This window comes from Fukomys damarensis, unplaced genomic scaffold (assembly GCF_012274545.1).
Source record: "Fukomys damarensis isolate Sample0158 unplaced genomic scaffold, DMR_v1.0_HiC HiC_scaffold_36, whole genome shotgun sequence".
NCBI lineage: Eukaryota > Metazoa > Chordata > Mammalia > Rodentia > Bathyergidae > Fukomys > Fukomys damarensis.
The window spans coordinates 24,173,903-24,193,450 of NW_022900948.1; the positions used below are offsets into that span (position 1 = coordinate 24,173,903).

The following is a 19,548-nucleotide window of genomic DNA, read 5'->3' on the forward strand; positions in this document are numbered from 1 at the left end:
TTGTTTGCACATGAAGGTTCATAAAGATGAGAAAAGTCAGACTACTGAGTTTTCTGCTTACTCCTAAGGTAAGACCTTAGGCAGAACCATAGGTAGGACCATAATCTGTTACAGAAGTGAGTGTAGTAGAAACAATAGGAACTGAATTTCAAGTGAATAATTCCAACACGCTAGTAAAATCCAGAGGCGAGAAGATAATGTTTCCTATTTTCCAAAACAAAATATGGAGTCTCAGGCTGCTGACAGTATTGCAGCGTTGCTAGGAATGTTTTTCTCTGTATGGAAGCCTATTTGTACCAAGCTCCCCCATATGAGAGAAAGTCAGAGGTATAGACAGAGAACAGGTAAGCATGTGAGAACTCTGTCTCACCTGTCCCCTGCTTAAAACCCATTAATGGCTGTCTACTTGGCCTTCCAAACACTCGAAGGTCAGCATGGAAAGCTGCTGTTTGGACCCCCCAATACTCTCTGAGATCCTTCCTCACCATGCCTTTCCTCCTGCACAGCAAGCTGCAGCAATGCAGAACATTCTGTCTTTTAAGTGTCCTGCTCCCTCAACTCCAGGCCTTTCTGTTCCTTCTTCCTGGAACACCCTTCTATACCTCCTTGACTTCCACTTGTTTTGTAGATCTACAAACCAACCTAAGGAGCCAGATGTTCCCAAGGAACGAGACGCTCTGATCAGTCACAAAATAAAATACAAAAACTCATCCAAGTCAAGAAGTTTGTGACAAAATCCCTCAGATACATAAGGCAGAACCAGTCAACCAAGGCGTATCTACAGTAGATAAGATGGCAAGAAGTGCTATCGAGAGATAGAAAACAAGGTGAGTGTAGAAAGGATTAGATCTAGAGTGTCAGGCACAGTGGTTGGGGAGGGTATCATTGTTGCTGGGGATGATTGGGGCCATATCTGTAAATTGGACACTGAGAACAAGAATCTTGTTTAAAGCTGGAGGTGATCTTGAAAATATTTTAAAAGAAAAAGACCTCAGAATAGTTGTCAGGAAAACCATTACAGCTTGGGAATTAAATTTGCTCTGACAGACCTTTTTGTAGCAAGTTGATTTTCAGCCATTCTTTCTGCATTGTTATCTGACAAAAAGGGACAAATCATTCCATCGGTGGTATTCTTCAGGTCAAACCCTACCTTTTAACTCCATCCAGACCCCACAGTTAGTGTTGTATCCCCCTAACCCCAGCCCAGCTCTCTCTTTCTGTAACATTAGCTAACAAACTGCTCTCCGCAGGAGCTGTGCATTTGGTTTTGCTAAGAATCAACCGGTCAGGAAGGAGCTGCAAGCATCTCCCTTGTACCTAGAGCTGCGATGGATGTTATATATGTGTACAGCAGAGTAAGAGACTCTCCCACTACGCTGGCTCTTCTGGTCCAGTTAAGGATACCAGCTTCTGTCATCTGTAGAAAACAGTCCATCAGCACCATAATTCAGGGCAAATTTTATATGGCATGGGCTCTAACTGCTATGGACTTGTGTGCCAGTCACTTGACTCCACAGTTTAATATGAAGTTGTCATTATTACCTTTGCCCTTTGGCAAATGAGGAGCCAGAGGTCTCCTTGCTTGGAAGTCTCTACCTGAAGACTTGTCAGCACTCACTAGAGAGATTAAAAACTGTTTCTTATTTGCCTCCTCTGTTTTTCTGTCTATAAAATGGGAAACAATAATTCCATAAGATCATAGTGAAGATCAACAAGAGGCTATTTTTTTTTCAGCTTTAATTGAGTTTATTGGTACATTTTAGGGATACAGTACAGTTACATTCATTATTGGGATCTTGTACCTCTACATGACAAGTCTTGATTCTCATTTTTTCCCCTTACCCCTGTCCTCCCTTCACCCCCTCCTCCCCTGCTATTTTATTTATTTTTTTTATTTTTTTAAAGCAAACAATACAGTTACATTTATCATTGGGATCTTGTATCTTTGCATGATATTTCTTGGTTCTTGTTTTGTTTTATTTTTGACACAGAGTCATACCATGTAGTACAGGCTGGCCTTGAACTCACAGTGATCCTCCTGTCTTGACTGGTGCTGGGACTACAGGCGTGCACTGCCCCACCCAGCAAGAGATAGCCCAGGAAACAACTTTTTGCTTTAGAAAGCATTTAACACAATCTCTAGATGTAAAGCAGTTAAGACCGTGAAAAGTGCACTTGGGTCTCACTGGTCTTTCCAGAGGTTTACACCTAACACCGGAGCACTCTGGGCAGTATTGCTGGCAGTAAGCGTGGGGTGGGTTGGAAAAGCTGTTTTAACAGAAGAAACTACCACTTTGATGGTGATTAAAAATATAACAACCCAGAGTGAAGATTGTCTTACACTGCATGGGAATGAGTGAAAAGAAAAGAAAAATGGGTAAGAAACCCACTGGGTTTGTTAGTTCAGAAACTCCAGCTCGGTACAGTTTTAGAATAGCTTTGTGCTTTGAAGTGTGCTTATTTCTGTTCTTAATCAATCATTGCCTTTCTCACCTGACTTCCATACGATGACTTAGAGCTCTACACGGATCTAAATAGAAATGCTTATACACAGATGTGTTCTTTCTTTTTGATTAATCTTTTAAGAAATCTCCATAATGGCTGTCACAGCACTGTTCACAGCCCGCTGTACATTGTGACCAACTCCTTGAAGTCAGTAGGCATCTTCCCTCCAGTCAAGTCTTGAGGAAGCTCGATGGCTTTGCCCACAGCCTGTGAGCTCAAAATACCATCTGAGGTCATTTGCAAGCTCTCTGGTTGAGACCAAGTCGTGTCTAAAAAGAGGCCTTTTTGTACTCGGTGCTGTTCGTTGGATCTTTCAGTGTGGTAAAGACATCTATATGATCTAAACGAACAGCAGGAAACATGACTTCCTCATCACACAATTCAAAAGAGTCACAGGTGAATTATGCATTTGGTATTGTAAGAGCTTCTCAGTTAACAATGGCAGATGCCACCCAGCGTTTCCTCCGAAAAACATTACGAAAAGTCTCCTTCACTACACATTCATCTGTTTTCCAGCAAAGCTCCAGCCTGTATCAAGGAGGGTTTTAAAGAAGACAGGCTTGGGGTTACAAACAGTTTGGTGCAGAAGGAATGCCTACAGTGTTTCCTAACGACCGTGGCAGGAAAAGAACACGTTTTTAAAACTGGGGCATTCAGGAGCCCCATGTTATATTCCCGTTCCTCCATTGACTAAGTCACATGAAGCCATCTCTGCTTTACTGAGCCACCACAAACCCTAACCCAAAGTGAATCGCCTTCATGTTACATTCCTAGGATGAGAATGCATTCCTGATGAGGGAAGCTGGTAAAACATTTAAACATTAGATACAGAGAAAGTGTAGTTCTTTGTTTGTTTGTTTCAGACAGGGTCTCACTGTGTAGTTCAGACTGCCCTGGAACTCACTGTGTAGCCCAGGTTGGTCTTGAACTCACAGTGAACCTCCTGCCTCAGCCTCCTGAGTGCTGGGATTACAGGCGTGCACCACCACACCCAACAAGAGAAAGTATAATTCTAAATACCCGGAACTAATTCATCCAGGAATACCTTCTCCTAGATTGCCAAGGGCTCTTTTGGTGTAGTGTTGGCACTGACTATTGAAAAGTCATAGTTTACGAAATCCATATTGTCTTTCGTACCTGACCATCTCACAAACATCCAAATCTACCAATGATGCAAAAATCACAGAAGAGACACCTGCCTGTGGGATCATCAAAAGTGGCTTTCTGGAGCATTGACATCATCTGTGTCAAGAGTGTAGACTCATCACTGATTGGGATCAGAACTGGAAATTAATGCCTTTAGCTTCTTGGGATGGCCATGGATCCTGAATTCTGCCACATTCAAATTCCAGTGTTCAGAAGTAATTGTTCAGGTTATTTAAAACAGCCTAGGTTTATTTCAGTAAAAGTGAGTCAGTGTTTCTTTCAGTGAAAAGGATCAATTAAACTTTGTGTCCAAAACAGTGCCCTTTGGTCAGTTGGATTTTCCTTTTAAACCTATCTCAGTTTTCCGTACTTTGGTTTTCAGTTTGAACTCTTTGATATATTGTTGAGCACTTGTTTTAGGACACATCCTGAGCTAAGCTAGGGGATGTCAAATTTTAAAAAGTTACAGATAGATGAATACATGCATGGATAGCCTTTCGAAGAGATCACAGACTGGTATGGATAAAATAAATTAATCTCAATATAGCATGATGAATACTAGAGGGAAAAACCCAGAGGGGAACTAAATAAGTGCATCCAGAAGAATCAAGGAAAATCTTTATAGTGACAGTAAATTTGAGTTGAGTTCATTTTGATAGATTAGTAAGAGTGTGCCAGGCTGAAATATCTAGGAAAGATATGCAAGTAGGTGACTATCAGACACCTGTTGGCATTAAGCACACTGTGGGTACGATAGGTCCAGAAAGATGAAGAGCACTTGTCCATTACAGGTCAGCATCTGGGCTTTTCCCTGTGAGAAGCAGTGAGTATCATGATCATATTTGTATTTTAGAACAGAAAGGAATCTTAGGGGGAAAAGAACTGGAAAACAGGAAGCCAGTTAGGAGCATTTTGGAGATCACATAAGGAACTAATGAGAGCTTAAACATAAGCAGTGGCCTAGCAGTGGATCGCAGGGAAGTCACTTTCCAGGAGGTTGACCCAAACAATGCTTTTTGATTTCATGAATGTGTAGAAAAAAGAGAAATGAATCAAGGATCTGCTCTGATGATGTTGACTAAGTGAATGGTGATGCCATCGGAGAAAAAAATACAGAAAAAGCAAACGGACTTATCTCCAAATATAAGATGTAGTCATTTGAGAGTTCAGGACTCTTTTCAAGGAACCCTTTCTGTCTTAGGTCAGATCTACCTGGATTCCCCCAAAATACAGAGTTGTATGAGTGAAATCACGAAGCTGCATACAAAATAAGGCCTTTGAAAAACTCAGCAAACTGAAGTAGGGTAGGAAACTATATCTCAAAAATAAAAACAGTGAACATTTTTTGCTTTGCTTTTATAGTTTTGGAGACTTAATTTTGTTTTGTTTTGTTTTGTTTTTTTATCATGTACTCCCTGATCATATTTCAAGGTTTTGTTTTTACTCATCAGAATGACAGGAAGTTTTCAGTGTGTGTTTCCTTTAAGTTTGGCCTCCACTTTATTTTCAGGACTAGGCGTTTGTTTTTCCATTTGCCTCCATGACAACCAAGCCCAGATTCCTATATATAGTCATCCAGCCTCCATTGTCCCCCTGGCCATTGTGCATAATCTTGTGCGTCCAGGCCAGAGAGCTCCACTGATGACAGAAGATGAGGAGGTGCCAGAGTCCTTGGCCTGGAGATTTTCAAGGCATAATCAGAAGAAGGAAATAAAATAATGTAACTGCCTCTAAAGATTTATATTCCTTCCTAGACACTATCCAGGAGGAATTTAAATGAGTTGCATTCTAAAGCTTAACTTCTACTAGTTTTCTTTTGCAGTGATCCATAGATAGAGGACATTTTTTAGGATCTTCAAAGGAAAGAATTGGAAAGTTTGCATTGGTGATTTGTAGTTGTTGCTGTTGTTCTGGATGCCATATTCCATTCGGTGTTAGTAGCACAAAATGAGCAAGAATCTTGAGGGAAAAAAAGTAAAATCAAGGTACATAGTAATTCAGATAGATCCTAAGAAATCTTTTTAAACAAGTAGACTTTTTGAGTCTGTGACTCATCTTGACAGTTCTATGCAGTGTATTTTTTTAATTTAAAAATGGTGTGTATATATGTATACATGCATATTTTTTTTAAGTTGTCTATGAATTCAATCCAGCAAGCATTTTCTTAGATACCTTTCCAGGCTCTTCTAAGCACTTGAGATACTTCAATGATAAAAGCAGCAAAACTCCTTGCCTCGTGAACTTACAGTATATTTTAAATAAACAGAAACAATACCATATATATATATATATATATAGCCACAGTTACCCACAAATTTAACCCAGCAAACATTATCCTAGGTATCATGCTTAACTGATGATAATTATAGTATATTGGGTTTAAAAGGAAGCTAAGAGATTGTCTTATCTAAAGATATTGAAAAAAATATTATGGTAGAAAAACAGTATGGAGTCTACCCTGCTATCAAATTTTAAACATACATGTTAACTACATGCACATTATTGTATAGCAGATCTCTAGGACATTGTTGTCTTACCTAACTATAATTCTAGATCCATTGGATAACAGCATTCCAACTTCTGGTCCAGTAAACAATGGCAACCTCCATTCTACTTTGTCTCTATGAGTTTGACTGCTCTAGAGTGGAATCATGAAAGATTTGTCCTTTTACAACTGCCTTGTTTCTCTTAGCACATATTCTCTAGTTTCATATATGTTTTTAAGGTTGAATAATACTCTGTTATGTGTGTTTATTCTCTTTTTTCATTTATCTACTGGGGACACCTAGGTTGTTCCTCCCTCTTAGCTATTGTAAGTAATGTTGCAGTGAACATAGGAGTGCAGTTATCTCTTCAAGAAACTAATTTCAGTCCTTTGGGTGAATACCCAGAAACAGGATTGATGGATCATATCTTATTTTCAGTGTCCGTTATTTAAGGACCCTCTATACTGTTTTCCATAGTGGCTACACCATTTTCTATTTTCAACAACAGCACACAAAGATTCCAGTTTTTCCAGATGCTTTAAAGATCACTTATTTTCTAGTTTTTTGGTAATGGCATCCTAGACAGAGCACGCTTTTTAAAAAACACCTTATGCATTTTATTCTCACTTAAAATGTAAATATGTCCCTCCAGGACTGTAACATGGAGTCGCTCCCATGGAGCTGAGGATGAATCTTTTGATAGGAGTCCTCTGTTTTCATTCTTGCATGACTCATATTCACCTAGTTGCATTGTATGGTACTTCTAGTTTCAGTTTCTTTCAAGGGGAATGAAAACTTAAACATTGAAACAGTGCTTCTAGATTTTTGTTTTGCAGTCTTTTAGAGTAGGTCTCACCAAAACATAATTTGACTGTGTTTTTAGTAACTTGACTTTGTCAAGCCTCTTCAAAGGATTCAATGCACCTTTCTTAGAAATAACTGTTTACACACATATTTCATCATCTTTTCTTACTGATTATATTGAGTAAGCACAGTAAGAAGTATAACCATATAAGGAAGTTTTGGAAGCAAATAGAATCGATTCTTTGTTGCATTAACTCAACCTCTGAACTCAGAAATGGATGGCCCTCCTGGAGAGTAGTACTGACACCAGCTCAGTCACTGTTGTTGCCATTGGTCTTCCACGTTCTAAGGCCTGGGCCATTCGTCTGGTCAAGCGTGTTGGTGAAAATTACTTGAGATGACATGAGATATAAATATAATATAAGGTATAATGAGCTAAGGGAAAGAATCACAGTGTGTGTTGGCAAAGCATAGAGGAGAACAAAAGAGTTCTATGTGGATTGTTGAGAAAAATCTTCACAAAGATGACATTTCAGCTGAGTTTTGAAGGATGGGTAGGAATTTTCCAGGAAAAAAGAAGAGGAAAAGCAGTAAATAGCCCCGACTATGGACCATGAATGATGAAATACATGAAATATGCGAGGAATCGGAAGCTATCTAGAAATGAGGATATAGACATGGATCAGACTGAAGATCTGTATGTACGAATGTAAGGAAAGGAGACTTTATTTGGCTGGAGTGCATCATTATATGATAATCACATGGTGTTTCTGATATGTACCTTGGCCCACCTAGAATAGATTTTAAGAGGAAGACCAGGTGATGGGAATGGAAAGGAAAATGAGTGATGTGGGATCGTGAGATACTTCTCTAGCATATGGTTAAACATTCTGCCACAGGAAAGGGAGAAGCCTGGCAACTTGAACAAAGAACCTCACAATCTGATTTGAACAAAAGCAGCCACTAGCATGCAGAATGCAAAAGGATGCTTGAGGCAAAATTATAGTTTCTGACGTGTTGGGTGGGCTCGGAAAGTCCATCAGATGTAAAGCTGGAAGCAGTGTTTCAGTCTTCGGTGAAGGACTTAGATCATTGCAAAGCTTACTGAGTTTCCTACTGCAACAGATTTCTCTGTTCATTGCAGAGTCCCAGGAAACTGTCACATACACAAAGATACTTGAATTATTTTTGTGCTTTGCCTAAGTTTATAGGCAGTTACATAATAGAAGTTGCATGCCATTCCAAAAGTTTTCTGGTTAATGATTAAATAAAGTATGTCTTTAGCTGCTCTCATGTCATTACCAGTGTGCTTTTCTCAAACTTTCTGTAGTTTCTTGACTAGAAGAATAAACTGTATTTTCTGCTTACTTGGATCCAATTCCTAAGCCCCTTACTTTGGGCACCTATGTTATTTGTGGTTTAATTATCCACAGGTACTATTCTATTTCCGGTTGTTCACACTGCCAATATTTAGTTGCTAAATAGTCTGCTTATTTGGAGAAAATTACAATCCATGCATTACAGTTTACCTTGGTTCACAAACTTAACTCATTCACGATCCTGGGGAAGAAGGCCAGAGAGTTGTGTTCATTATCAGATGTAGAGTTTGCAAACAGAAGCAAAAATTTGCCAAATGCTTCTGTTCCTGGACCAAATTGTTCATGAACAGAAGCGTTCATGAACCAAGGTACCACTGTACTGTATTTTGGACTTCCCATACTATTTTAGAACCTGGAGATTTTAAAGTGTGCCTTATACAACCTACCCAACCCTCTGTTTCTGTTTTAACTAATTTTCCTCTTCCTCCAATCTTTGTTTCTTTGCCCTAGTGGAATTAAGTCACTTTTTTCCATAGTGATAAGAATATAGTTGTTTAATTTCTGTTCAGTTTTTCCAAAATATATAACTTAAAGGGGCAGTGTTGCAAATTGAACATACCAGTATCAGCAGTGTTATTGATCTCATTAATTATCACGGTAATTAATTACCAGAAACATTTATTAAAATGGGTTCTTTTGATATCTTCTTTCTCCAGTTATCAAATGCTGATGATTTTATCTTTTTTCCTCACACCTCTTTGCAGACACCTCTATTAAAAATCTTATTTTTTAGCTTGTATCATATTTATGGTTTTGTTTTGGGTGTGTTTTTTTTTTTTTCTTGAGACAGTGAGCTGCTTGAGGGCAGGGATGAAGTCTGACTATCCTAGAACAGGTGGTCTATTAGATGCATTATTATATTAGTAAACATTATATTAGTAAACAAACATTTGCTGAATGGCCAGGTGTGGAGGTGTATGCCTGTAATCCCAGCACTTGGGAAACTAAGGCAGGAGCATTCCTGTGAGTTCGAGGACAGCCTGGACTACATAGTGAATTCAAAGCCAGACTGAACTATGTAGCAAGACCATGTCTCAAAAAACAAAAACAAACAAGCATATTTGCTGAATGGATCGGTATAAAATAGTCATTTGCACCATGATCACCTCTAAAATTTACTTTTGTAAAATTCTTTCTCTAGTGTTTTCCTGGTACTTGATTCACACTACCCATCAAGCCTGTCCTCTTAAGTCTGTGCAAAAACCTGGCTCAAATATAATTGAGTGTGGTTGCTGGCACTTTTGCCACCCACCCTTTCCCCTCACAGCCTCTTTGCAAAGCTGCAGAAAACTGAGACGGGATCTCCGGTATGGCTTCCTTTTTGTATCCTTCAGTGTGCAAGGGTGCTGTCCTCGGCTGCACAATTCACAGCCCATTTGATTCTTTCTCTTCCTTGTGTTTTCCTTAATGTTACAGTAGTTAAATTCTCCTGTTAGTATTCGTTTGTTCTCTTTGCCTTTTTTTACTCTTTCAATCAATGGAATAAGTTTGCTAGACATGAGGAAGGTCTGTATTTTGATAACCACTGCTCAGCTCCCTGCCCTAAGAGATCTGAATTCTAGAAGGTGACCCTCATATCTTCTTTCATCTTGAGACCCCACAGCCAGCACATGGTCTGGCAGAAAGATAGTGGTAACTAAAATGTTGTGGACTCAGAACTGAGCTCTTAGGAAAACCTCATTCTGTCATACTTCCAGAGTTCCTTTCCTTCCTTTCCATTTTTAAGTCGAATTTCTTGTGATTATTTCCACACTGGCGACTTTCTGGGAAAAAAGGAAAACAAACTAAAATGACACAAAAAAAATCCTGAAGTTGATATTCACCTGTGTTTGCCTGGTATTCTGAAGATCTAAAATTAAATTTTCCAGGAACATTAATAATTGAGAGGACTAGGAGAGCTCATCCAGAATTCAGCCCTCTCCCGTTATGAAATCCTGCCCTGTTCTTGAGGCACCTAAAGCACTTATCTCCATTTGCATTTGTAACTTGGGAAACTAAGGCAGGAGCATTCCTGTGAGTTCGAGGACAGCCTGGACTACATAGTGAATTCAAAGCCAGACTGAACTATGTAGCAAGACCATGTCTCAAAAAACAAAAACAAACAAGCATATTTGCTGAATGGATCGGTATAAAATAGTCATTTGCACCATGATCACCTCTAAAATTTACTTTTGTAAAATTCTTTCTCTAGTGTTTTCCTGGTACTTGATTCACACTACCCATCAAGCCTGTCCTCTTAAGTCTGTGCAAAAACCTGGCTCAAATATAATTGAGTGTGGTTGCTGGCACTTTTGCCACCCACCCTTTCCCCTCACAGCCTCTTTGCAAAGCTGCAGAAAACTGAGACGGGATCTCCGGTATGGCTTCCTTTTTGTATCCTTCAGTGTGCAAGGGTGCTGTCCTCGGCTGCACAATTCACAGCCCATTTGATTCTTTCTCTTCCTTGTGTTTTCCTTAATGTTACAGTAGTTAAATTCTCCTGTTAGTATTCGTTTGTTCTCTTTGCCTTTTTTTACTCTTTCAATCAATGGAATAAGTTTGCTAGACATGAGGAAGGTCTGTATTTTGATAACCACTGCTCAGCTCCCTGCCCTAAGAGATCTGAATTCTAGAAGGTGACCCTCATATCTTCTTTCATCTTGAGACCCCACAGCCAGCACATGGTCTGGCAGAAAGATAGTGGTAACTAAAATGTTGTGGACTCAGAACTGAGCTCTTAGGAAAACCTCATTCTGTCATACTTCCAGAGTTCCTTTCCTTCCTTTCCATTTTTAAGTCGAATTTCTTGTGATTATTTCCACACTGGCGACTTTCTGGGAAAAAAGGAAAACAAACTAAAATGACACAAAAAAAATCCTGAAGTTGATATTCACCTGTGTTTGCCTGGTATTCTGAAGATCTAAAATTAAATTTTCCAGGAACATTAATAATTGAGAGGACTAGGAGAGCTCATCCAGAATTCAGCCCTCTCCCGTTATGAAATCCTGCCCTGTTCTTGAGGCACCTAAAGCACTTATCTCCATTTGCATTTGTGTGCCTCTCTTTTCCCAGCCAAATCCCACTTGAATTTTAGAGCATTGTTTTTTGAAGACAAACTATCTAGCATCTAACTAAAGTTTGAGATTTAGAAAGTTTCCAGTTCTGGGCATTTGCAATGCATATCTGCATAATAGGCTTCTAGAGATGTTTCCTGCATTATTTTTATAAAGCAGTTTGAAATTTTGAACTTCCTTTTTCTTTATCATGAACCTTGCTGGGCTTATTATTTGTTCTGTGTTCTGAAATGTTTGAATGTTTTGTTTTTCTTTTTGGCTTAGTGTTATCTCAGTCTATTATCATTTTTGTGTTTTCTGATGTTATTTTCTTAACTATTTCAACCTTCGTAGCACTATTTTCTCTTTCTCCTCTCCCCTCTAGTTGTTGCTGCAAGAACACTCATATCTCTCATCCCTCCAATTCGTATCATAGATCCCTAGAGATCACTTTTAGGTGGGAACGGGTGATAGACAAGACTCAGATGTTATACTCAGAGACCTTTGTTCAAATCCTGCCTCTGCATCTTAATTAGCTGTTCTCAACCATCCTCAGCTTTAGCTACCTCACAGGTAAAACTGTAGTGTGAACCTGATTATACTGCATACTGCAGCTGTGAGAAGTAATTGCTGATTGCGCCATATATTCTAAATCTTGTAGGCACTATAACTATCTGTACTAAAATTGTAGTTTGGCCCTGATTTTACAAATAAGATTCTTTTCTTACTATAAACAACTTACAAAACAGTTTAATATAACTTAAGACATTTTAATTTTTAAAACTTTTCATATAAAGTCACAAATCAGGGCATTAAACTTTTCTAGGCAACATGTCTCAGGACTGGATCAGAATGTGTGTTTCATTAAGCCATGACTTGTTTTCAAAGGTGAACACCTTTAGTCTTTGCTGTGGATTCCATTGCAGACACAGTTGGCCCTGCAGATGATAAATGGAGCTTTCATGACCTGCTGTTGGGTGCAGAATTTCCCCCTGAATCTATATCCATGAGCTTCAGCTGCTGTTTTTCCCCTATAACCAGAAGTTTGCCACTGCAAGCACAGGAGTGTTTTTTACTTTTCTTTCCTTAAGCTCAGAATGAAAAAGAATAGTCCTAATGATGATTTTTAACTTATGTGACATGTCCTTCTACTGGCAATCTGTTTGCCTTTCTAACCTGGGCACAGAATGACCCTCTTCCTGCTCTTGGGGCTGGGCTTCCTGAGCAAGCTGAAATTTTACGTTGCTTAGCAAGTAGGCTTTTTTAAGATCAGTGGAATCATACACACTCGCATCTTTGTCACTTTAGTGCTCAAAGTGCTAAAATTGTACATTATTCACTAAGGCACAGGGGGCTGGGGGGACTGAGAATGCTGGCACCAGAAAGGGAAGGAAAGTGCGAAGCAAATCCTTACGTTGTAACCTGGGTATTACTGCAGATGTATCATAAGTGGTGGGATTTGCTTCTTTTTGTAAATATATCCATCCACCTGATTTTAACCAGGAAGGAAAAAGGAGAGTAATAATAACAGAGATACCTGCAACTGTTCCTTTTGCGTTGCCATTTAAGAAGGGTGATGAGTCTCTTGGAAGGCTTTTCCCAAGATTCATATATTTTTATTTCTTCAAGTATTTCTATACCGTTAGAATTTATTTTTTTTCAGATGGATGGAATCACCCTAGATGTAAGAGACACCCCAGGAGATAAGAAAAATGTGTTACCTAAAACACTTCTTCTGGAGGGTATCTTCCTAAATGAATGCCTGGGTGAATTAGTGTGGGTGGAAAGTAAGGGGAGACCCATTCACCTGGCATATCGTCCTGAGCAGAGCCGCATATCCCTACACAGTTTTGCTGTGAAGAAATCGAAGCTGTCAAGCACTTGGTGTCTGAAGTGTGCCGCAGTATCCGTACCAAGCTGTGAGAGACACTTCCTGAGGGATGTGCCATGTCATAGACCTAACTGCAGCCACTCACTGCAAAGTGGACCACTCCTTGGGATATTTGTTTTGGCTCCTGGGTGGATTTGTGCATTGTGGACAGATCTCTACCTGCAGAACCTGACTTTGGCTTTGTTGATTGTAGAATTTCTATAATGCAGAGCTAAGATCGCGTGCCAGGACCAGCACCAGCAAGAGGACCCAGGCTCTCCAGGGATGCTGACCAGCCATGCTTAACCTGCAGCTCAGAACTATGTTAAGGGGAGAAGCAGAACACATACGCTGCCATTCATTGTGCATGTTTTAAGCAGAAACTTGTTTTAAGGACTTAAATAGAAAACATCTCTGAACAATCCATGAAATGGTAAACAAACCTGCTGTTGAAAGAAAGAATGAGAAGTTGACAGTGGGATTATTGTGATCCTGAGTGGGTTTATCAGCAAGGGTAGAGGAATAAAGAAAAAGGAGATAAAAGAACTGGGTAAAATGAATTCAGTTGTGTCATTCCTTTCTTCCTTTGTCTTCAGTTTACACCTGGTAATGAACCCATGGAGGCTTGGAGAGATTGTTCCAGTTTCCTTTTGTTTCAGAGTGTGTGTGTGTGTGTGTGTGTGTGTGTGTGTGTGTGTGTGTGTGGTGGTTTGAGGTTTGTTTACAATTTCTAAGGGGTTTTTCTCAGTTTTGAGGACTGTGAATTGAGGTGAGGAGACCAGAGAACAAGAAAAGAAGGTACATCTCTACTTTGAAGTCAGGAAGAGGGTGCTCCATAATCAAGGAGGCTGCTGTGTCTTTGTTTTGCTTTTCCAGGAGGCCAGTGAGAAAGATGGTCCTGGTTTCATCAAATACGGGTTTTACAGAATCTTCCATGTCCTGCCTCGGGGAATCGTGCTTTGGAAAATTAAGTGTCCATCAAATCAGGAGGAGGCTTGTACAGTTTCGCTCCCCTTTCCCCCTTGCTTTCTGAAAGGCTTAAGAAAAGAGTCCTTTGTTTTCTTTTCAAGGAAAGTTACACTGAAATTCTTGTGGTATTCACAGACCTCATCTGTGTCTCTCATAGGCAGCTGTGGATTTTGTAGGACAGCGTTGAATTCTGAACCTTCACATTCAAAGCAGGGTGTTGGGAAAAGGTTCAAGACCTTTCTTTTATTTTCTGTCTCCCTCTTTTAAATTTAGTATTTTACTTTCTCTCTCTACATATTTTAGTGTAAAGAAGGAACTCTGAGCTCTCCCCCTCCTCCCATCCAGATCAGATTTCTCCACCACAGGCCACTGAACTCCTCAGGGTTAAGATGTGTGCCTGTCATTTCCGACATTTTCCTCGGAATTGCAAGCTTTAAAATACCTTTCAGGGAACTTGTTTGGAATTTCATTTTAATGGGATTTATGAGTAAATCTCCATCTTAATGCTGACTAAGCTTTAAGCATCCATTCCAGGAGAACACTATCAGACTTTTGTATTTTAAAATTTAAATCACTTGACTATAAAGGCAAAAAACATTTTTATATTTATGTGAGTGCCACGTGCTTGAACATTCCTGTTAAAAACTGATTTTTTTTTTTTAATTTGGCTGGTGTACATAATTCCAGGCTGCAGAGGAGGGACTATTGCATCACCCCTTGTCTTGCCTCATAGACTCCTGTGTACACCATGAGGGTTTATTTATCACCTACGAGGACGGGTATTTAGTGGCAACTTGTAACAACGCTGCAGTTTCCTTTAATAAAGCAGTTTGCTTTCTTCCTTTGCTTTGAAACCTTAACCTCAGAATTTTATTTTTAAATGCCATGAGCCCTCAAAGTCAGATGCAGAGAGGCGGCACTTCCTCCCTACGTGGTTTCCCAGGTGTGCATCACAGAATGTAAGCAAAGAGGAGAGGTGGGATCACAGGCGTGAGCCTTAAAAAGTACTCAGAAGTAATCAGATGGTGTTGGTCAAAGGGTGCAGACTTTCAGTTAGAGGAGGAGCAAGCTCTGAGGGTCTAATACACAGCAGGTGATACACTTAATCATACTGTATCATGCACTTGAAATGTGCTAGAATTTTAAATGTACTCACCACACACCAAAAAATGAAAATCTTGGGAGGAAACTGATGTGTTAATTAACTTGTAATCATTTCACAGTGTCAACATCTACTGGGTCATCGCATTGTACACCTTAAACAGGGACATTTTTAATTTCTCCATTACGCCTCAGTGAGACTGGCGGGGGCCGACCCTAACACTGGGGGTTCTCAAGCATCAGCCCCTACTGTGTTCTCTTTGCCCCATGTCATTGTGCCCTTCTCTCCACAGACTCATCCTACTCCGAGCCCCCAGACGTTCAGCAGCAACTGAACCACTATCAGTCAGCCGCCCTGGCCAGAAACAACAGCCGCGTTAGCCCTGTGCCTCTTGCTGGAGCCACTGCTGGCACTGAGCAGAAAGCTGAAGCTGTTCTTCACTGCGAATTCTGTGAATTCTCCTCTGGCTACATCCAGAGCATTAGACGCCATTATCGAGACAAGCATGGAGGAAAGAAGCTTTTCAAGTGCAAAGACTGCTCCTTTTATACAGGCTTTAAGTAAGTGGTGTGAAGAACAACTGTGAGAAACCGCGGCTGCATCTGCCCCGCCCCTCGCTGCATTCTCCCCTTATACTTTACCAGCCAGAGTTCAGGGGAGGCCATGCCCACCGGGTTGATGTGGAGGTTGGTCCAGCCTTCCCAAAAGCAAGAAGACTACTTTGGGATTTGTGGAAAGGATGAAAAGCTGCATCAGAACCAATGAGTTTAAAAATCAGAGCAAATGGGCTCCCAAACAGTGCAGAATTGCAACAACGAACTTCTCTAGCCCATTGAATCGACAAGAACTTTCCCCTCAGAGAACATCCCGCTCCCCATTTTATATCCAGTATTTATATACTTTGAAAGCAAACTTAAGAGAAACCATCCGCAATGCTCACCTCTCTACTCTCCTGGTGGAAAATTCTTCTTTAAGATTGTAGTATTGAAAGAAAGAGATTCAAGATCCCAGCACTGCAAAGATAAGGCTTGAGTCATCGTAGACAGACAGACCGAGGAAAAAATAATTCACACTCACTTTTGCTCCTGTACATGACAGAATTGGTGAACTCAATTAAAAAAAAAGTTAATGCTTTCTACCATAGAATCTAAACCTCTCCTGTGATGTAATCTCATCCTATGAGATATCATTTAAGTCAGTGGTTACAGGTATAAAATGTGGAGCCTGACTGCCCCAGTTTGAATCCCAGTTTTGCCACTTGATGGGTGTGTGACCTTAGAGATAAGTCACTGAACATCTCTGAGTCTCCATTTCTGTATCTGAAAACTAAAGATACCTATCTCATAGGACCCTTATGAGTAGTAAATGAATCAGTGTATCTGAAGTGCTTACAATAAACACTGGTGAGCACTGTATACTTTATAATAGAGAAAAAGCTATTATGGTAACATAACACCAGTACTATACTGCTCATTTAAAGTAGTTATTATCCACTCCTGTTGCAAACAGGACCTGAACCTTAGAACATTTCAATGCAGGTTTTGCACAAGAGAGGCAGTGGAAATTAAGCTTCATGAGCCACTAGAAAGATGAATTGGAAGAAGAAGAAACTTTTTCCCAGACATCTTAGTTGCTGGGCTTTGGTAGGAACTGTTATGTCTCGGACTGTTAACTTGGGCCAGTTACTTTTCAGATGAATATTTTGGAATTTAGAACAGAAAGCAGGCTACAGGGCACAGTATCGGGCCTACTGTCAGTGCACACATTTCTCCAGAGAAAAGCACAAGGTTTGATAAGAAAGGATCCTTGCCCATTAACCTATGGTTTCATCCATTTTTATGAAACATGTAAGGGTTTGGAAATATTGAGGATTTGGAAAGCGTGGAAGAAAAGGTGATAGGACCTTGAAGCTAGTACAACTGTGTGAACTAAGTCTCCCTACTCAACAGCCATCATCACCTAAACAGCTTGTACCCTTTTTCCCCCGAGACAACTCAAGTAGGAAGTTTGTAAATCAACCAAGCTTTAAAATAGTCCTTCTCACAGTATGATGAGAAACATTCCTCTTGGGGATTTTGTTTTCATAGCATTAATATGCGATTTCTAATTTCCATGAAGGTGTTTAGGGACCATATTATTTTCTAAATCAAGCCCTGATCCCAGCCAACTGGCAAAATTCCAAATAATAATGTTGCCACTGTATTTATGTGTTTGATTATTATTGAGTTAGCAAGGAACTTGTAGTTAGCAGACATGACGGATAACTTTTATTTTTTGATCACCCACCCCCCCAATCAGGAAAGTCACGCTTGTTCAACTATGATGGGTTTGCTGGCAAGAGATGTGTGAAAGAAATGACCTCTTGTCAAACTCACCACCTGTCTCTTCAACCTCTTTCCTAGATCTGCTTTTACTATGCACGTGGAAGCTGGGCATTCAGCAGTTCCTGAGGAGGGCCCCAAAGATCTCCGCTGTCCTCTCTGCCTCTATCACACCAAATACAAACGCAACATGATTGACCACATCGTGCTGCACCGAGGTAACCTTCCTCCTTGTTTCCTTTGGGTGCCAGTGGGAGGAACGCGTAGTGGTATCCCAAGTACTCTCTTGAGGCTACAGTAGTACCACTTCTGCCTTGGTTTCTTGTTCTTCCAGGTAAGAAACCATAGTGATAAGCACCACGACAGCCCACATAATAAAAACACCTTCCTGCTGAAAGGGATTGCTCCACCTGGAGGGAGGCAAAGGGGATGGATTCTGCAGTGAACACCTCCGCAGGGCACATTCTGAATCCTCTGCCATCCACAACCATGTGTGGGATGCACCTGAGGAAGGAATGAATGCAAAACAAAATGTGTGGGTGAAAGCAAATGTAACATTTGAAGAGCTACTGTATGTGCTTGTAAGCAATTATTTTGGCAGAGATCAAAATGATGACTTCCAAAGCGAAATGTAGAATTTCCCTTGAAATGAACAGAGAGAAAGAATTCTTTAAAAAATAAAAACGGCCTGATATATATTAGAAAACACATAGAATGAGCATTGAACTGAAATTCTGGTGGGTTTTTTTTTAGTGGTGTTTTGTTTTGTTTTGTTTTGGGTACTGGGGATTGAACTCAGGACCTTGTGCTTGCGAGGCAGGTGCAGCGCCACTGAGCTGAATCCCTGGCCCTGAAATTCTGGTTTTGAATCCTACACTGTTTAACCTTTTGCTGGAGAGATTATTATATCCAGGACATAGTGGGTAAAGAGTTGATCATAAATGTTGGTTCCCACTGGTCAATAGGGGTATTTCTCTTAAGTCCATTTTATTTTTTGTTTTGAGTTTACTCTTGTTCAGTTAAAACACTGTTAAACATCAAGCTGCTTTTGCATCGGAAAGAAAATGTGTTTATATAGGATCTGCTTTATCCTGAAAAGATTCAAGCTGCAGGGCATTGGAGAAAGATTACTAGAATATCCATTGCCAGTCTTGCTTTCCATTTCCATGTACTGATCTTTGCCTTTCTTCTTTTTTCCCTCCTTCCCTCTCTTACTTTCTTCCTCTTCCTTCCTATCACACTTCCTTTGCTTTTAACCTTGGATAGCTTTTCAGCATTTGTCACACAGACCTCAAAAGCAGTAAATGGCATCTGCTTCCCTGCTGAGATGTCCTTCACTAGATGAAATCTCGATATTTTGGGGGGCATTTGTAAAGTATCCATGTTTTCCCTGAGCCACTGCCTTTGTCCAGTAAATTTTCTGACATACACATATGTGCTGCAAATTCCATAGAAAGCTCAACGTGTAGCATCCTCGGGTTTTCCTTCTCCCTGTTGCACGGTAATGAGACGTGAGATTGTTGCTGGCTAGGATGTCTACCTGCAAGCTGGGAAAAGCAGCATAGCAACATTTAGGCAGGAATTCTTGGACTGAGTGGTCCTGCCTGGTGTTCCGCCTCAGTCACCTGGCTTCCGGTCCCCCAGCCCATGTGTTGCAGTGGCTCTGTGCCCCTTCACAGCTTGGGTGGAGGCCATTAGTGGTGCTGTTGCCAAGCAAGCAGAAATGGTGAATCCTCCATTTCTGTGGTTGGCTTTCTTCTTTCCCCATATTGCTGCCTGGTTTGCGCAGGGCTTTGATGCCTAAGAAGCCCAATGACTTTTCTAAGCTGAGAATTCAAAATGAGGAAACAAAAGGATTAAACCCTAAGACCATGACAAAGGGCTGCTTACACATCCAGTCACTTCATCTTCCATCACTGTGAGCAACAGCTGTT

The 19,548-nt window shown here is 40.3% G+C and overlaps 1 protein-coding gene across 1 annotated transcript in view; it reads left to right on the forward strand.

Annotated features, from left to right (window-relative positions):
* Positions 1 to 19,548, forward strand: part of Znf462 (zinc finger protein 462) — a 137,735-nt gene that overhangs the window by 86,069 nt on the left and 32,118 nt on the right. Inside the window, exons 9-10 of the mRNA XM_010639277.2 lie at positions 15,586 to 15,853; positions 17,696 to 17,832. Coding sequence (XP_010637579.1) covers positions 15,586 to 15,853; positions 17,696 to 17,832 — 405 coding nt within the window. The remainder of the gene's footprint in view (positions 1 to 15,585; positions 15,854 to 17,695; positions 17,833 to 19,548) is intronic.